This window comes from Haplochromis burtoni, unplaced genomic scaffold (genome assembly GCF_018398535.1).
Source record: "Haplochromis burtoni strain Fernald_Lab_line unplaced genomic scaffold, NCSU_Asbu1 Contig_656, whole genome shotgun sequence".
NCBI classification, from domain to species: domain Eukaryota; kingdom Metazoa; phylum Chordata; class Actinopteri; order Cichliformes; family Cichlidae; genus Haplochromis; species Haplochromis burtoni.
In genome coordinates, this window is record NW_024583017.1 from 1 (window position 1) to 4135 (window position 4135).

General features: G+C 41.1%; 1 protein-coding gene across 1 annotated transcript in view; it reads left to right on the forward strand.

Annotated features, from left to right (window-relative positions):
* Window positions 1-840: 840 nt before the first annotated feature.
* sanbr (SANT and BTB domain regulator of CSR) overlaps window positions 841-4135 on the forward strand; it is a gene marked incomplete at its 5' end in the record, with an annotated part of 27045 nt that continues 23750 nt past the window's right edge. The window contains 8 exon segments of the mRNA XM_005949459.2: window positions 841-937; window positions 1114-1352; window positions 1546-1604; window positions 2030-2190; window positions 3236-3322; window positions 3446-3556; window positions 3688-3811; window positions 3935-4087. Coding sequence (XP_005949521.2) covers window positions 841-937; window positions 1114-1352; window positions 1546-1604; window positions 2030-2190; window positions 3236-3322; window positions 3446-3556; window positions 3688-3811; window positions 3935-4087 — 1031 coding nt within the window.

Sequence of the window (4135 nt, forward strand, 5' to 3'; positions counted from 1 at the left end):
CAGATTCACTGAGCGCTCAACACAGACAGCATCGTCAGAAGGAAAGTTGATAAAATAAATTACAAATTTTGTATTGTTCATACATGTGCGTACGAAGCGAAAGCACTGTGTCGAACGGTTCAATATCGATAAGAGTATCGTTGTATTTATATAAGTTGACCACTTTTGGGCTTTATATATTTTCCTGTTTTATGCTGGCTTCCTTCCACAGTCCAAAGACATGGGAAGCCATATATCTTTCTTGCACTGTCATCAAATAATGAGGAATGCTGTCCAGTTACTTCTGAGTGTCTCTCAAAAGTAACCAAAAATGTATAAATGTATAAAAATATCTCCAATTCCTAAACAATGAATGTGATCCTGTTGTTAAACCCTCTGTAACTTAAGTCTGCATTTTAATTAGACCTGCTAGCCTGAATTACAGAACCAATCAGATGGTATATAGAGTCAAAAATACAAAAATCATCCAGATACTTATTCTGGATGTGATTTTATGTGTTACAGTATAATCGATTGGAATTACTATAAGCAGTTTAAATGGCATTCTACTCTAATCACAGGTTATATTTTAAGTTTAATCCTTTTTTTCTCTAAATTGAAAACTTCAACTAACATAAACACAAACACATAAACATCTTTTGAATAAGAGATTTCTTTTATGGGTTACATGATGGTGTAAGTTCCAGCACAGCTATTTAGTTTGCGGAAGTGCTCCGAGGCCCCTATGAAACACATAATTGAAAGACTCTAATAAATTAGAGGGGTGTAGTATGATTTTTGTTCTCATGCTGCATGACAACCTTACTTTTGTTTTGTTTTTTCCAACGTTTTTGTGTACAGGGTCCAAGTTGAAGTCCACAGGAAGAAGTGCTGCTGTGGAGAAGAAAGAGAAAGGAGTGTCAGCAGAGGAGGATGAAAAACCTCAGAAACCACGAGAGTACGCTGGGAGATATCTTTTCATACCACAGTGAACCGAGCTAAGAGAGATTCCTCACACATCCTTTGAAAATCGAATCTATAAACATGACTCCATCTTAAAGTGGAAATGTTTTCAGCGTTAATCACACCCTGTGGATGAATATGATTGAATATTATTTTGGCTTTTCCCTACAGTCCCAACATGGTCATCCATGTGTGCGATGAGACCAAGAACCTGAAGCAGGACTTCACTTGTCCCAGAGATCTTCTGGTCAAGGAGATGCGTTACTTTGCTGAATATTTATCTGTGGACCCCCAGAGGTGGGAGGAAGTTGACATCTCAGTCCACTGTGACGTGCAGATCTTTGACTGGCTTATGAACTACGTCAGGAGGAACTCAGCAGGAGAGGGAAACAAGGACAAACCCCGACTTGGTAAAAAGAAACAAGAACGGAAAACAATCAACATTATTACACATCCCTAAGCTGTCATTTACACCACCTGTGGCGCTTGATTTATTGGTCACTAAACGTGGTGTGTGTTTGGTGCGTCACTGGCTGCGTGTTCTGTGTTGTTTGTCGTTCGTGGGGTTTGCTTGGTTGGTCATGTGGTATTTGTCGGTTACAGAGCCCAGCAATGTGATCTCAATCCTGATCTCCTCCGAGTTCTTGAAGATGGACACGTTAGTAAGTGTTGTGACATGTGACGCAAGGTGTGGTGATGTGCATCGGGCCTTTTGTTTTTCAGCTGTGAACACATTTTCTTAGATATATCCAAAAAAAATGTTACAGCAAAGGTGCAAAAGTCTCACATTTGCCCAGTAAGGCGCAGGCAGTGTGTAGAATGATAGTTCAAAGGTAACAATGGGTAATTGCTCCTAATCGACAAAAAAACAAGAGGCCTACACACAGAGCTTTGTTAAGTTAGTGTTGCATGAAAGTGCAGATGTTCTTTTGCCCCCGTGCAGTTATGGTAGCAGTGTTTTCTCACCATTACTCTTAAGAAGAGCTAGAACTGCTAAAGAAGTGTTGACATGGTTTGGACGGAGCATTGTTGAAAGGACATTTCCCATTTTTGTTTGATGAGTGCTCTGTATATGCGTCTGGCTCAGGTGGAGGAGTGCATCCAGTACTGCCACAAGCACATGAGTGCCATTGTGGCTACTCCCTGCAACATGAACTGCATAAACAGCAACCTGGCCACACGGATCGCTGAACTCTTCAGCCACAACGAGGCCGACGACATCAGGGACAAAAAGGACAAGTTTAAAAGGTAAGAGGGGCGAGCTGCTTTGCTTATTCTCGGCACCGTATTTGTATTCTGGGTCTCTGTGAATATAAATATTTGGACAAAGCTGTGAATCAGCTTTGCATCATTCGCATTTCAAAATAATCCTTTTTTAACGCCGGGCCTCAGCGTGGACCCTCAGTTAGGGTTAGTCTTAATCTAAAACAAGCCATTTTAGCTTCTTCCCCCTCCATTTGTGCTAACTGCTTCTGATTTGTTGCACATAGCAAACAGAAGGTTCGAACCGCAGAGAACATCTTCTTTTGCCATTAAATGCAGTTGTGTTTCAGTTCAATATGAGGACTCAAATGCAGATAAGCAACACCAGGAACAACGTGGAGACAGGGGATGGAGACAAATATATGCACTGAGACTTTGTAGGGAAATGGGACACAGGTAGGAACAGGTGGGACAGGAAAAAAGTAGGAAAAGACTGGGAATAAATCTACAAAAGATGCACAGGGAGAAGTGTCAAAAACAAATCACAAAGTAACTATAGCTGAGACAAATGAAATAATAATTAAATAACCACGAACCAAAACTTAAACTCATTCAGCGCTGACTGAAGCCTGAGCTTTTGGTATGAGCATCTGCCAGTGTAATAGTATATTTCCTCGAATTCTCAATGATCACAGACAAGTTAAAAGTTCTGTCAGTAACACTATGACGGCTGCAGCAGTTCAGCTGCAGACAGATGGTCTCTTTAAGCTCCACAGATTCGATGTAGAGAACAATGCAGTGACTTCTCTTTTTAGCCAGTTCAGTCGAAAGATCTAGGAAGTGTCAGACTTTTTTACATGATTCCTACGCTGAAGTTTTGTCAGGTTACAGTTTCTCCATATAACACCAATAAAAGAAATATTGCATATGTTGCATTAAATAACTGAAGCACAAGCACAAAGGCTACTGTCACAAAAGCACCTGGTATAATTTTACTAAAGCAACAGTGGCTTATACTTTTATAACCTTTTATTAAGATATATGCAATATCAGCTCAAGTTTGATCCTTTCTTGTCTTTCACCCTCAAAGCAAACTGTTTCAAAAGAAAATTGAGCGACTCTTTGACCCAAACTACCAGAACAGAGATTCACCTGGAAATGCCTCAACTCTGTACAGGTGAGTATAAGCTTTTTATTTTTGCATTGTGTTTCTTTTTATGCTCTGACATGTGTAGCGAGCATGTGAATATTCTCTGCTAATTTAATTTATATTCTTTGTCATCCTTGCTTTTCATCCCAGGTGTGGTCTGTGCCTTAAGCTGTTGACCAAAGACACAGAGAGGAAAATTTCTTGTGTTCCGGGCAAAATCAATATTGACGCTCGTGGAGAAATCATCTATACACACATCAGGTATAGCAGCATGTTTTAATGGCTGTTTTAAACCTTTTACTTGATTGGCTGAGTTCCTGATCACAGTGTGTGTGTGTGTGTGTGTGTGTGTGTGTGTGTGTGTGTGTGTGTGTGTGTGTGTGTGTGTGCAGACAGAAGAGTTGGGATGTGCACGAATACATCACAGGCCTGTATGAGGAGCTCAAGTCCTGGGTCTTGGTTTACTGGAGAATCTGGGGTACCATCAACTACCTCACCTGCTTCCGATGCCAGCAGGTTGGAGTGTTATAGTGTGTGTGTTGCACAAATGAGCAAAATGAATAATAAAGAGAAAGTGAACAGAGTAAGAGTGCGTGCAGGATATACTTGTAAAAATCATTTGTATGTGTGTGTGTGTAGGTGTTTGTATGTGCAGAGCTGACGCAGTGCAAGTACCACCCAGACAGCGTCCTGTACCCTGGCATGGATACAGAGAGAGGCTGGCACGGTGCAGGAATATATCCGTGCTGCAACCAGCGGGTTCTCCGCTTTGACCCCACTGGGATACCAAAGGTATGCATGTGCATACACACACACACACACACACACACACACACACAC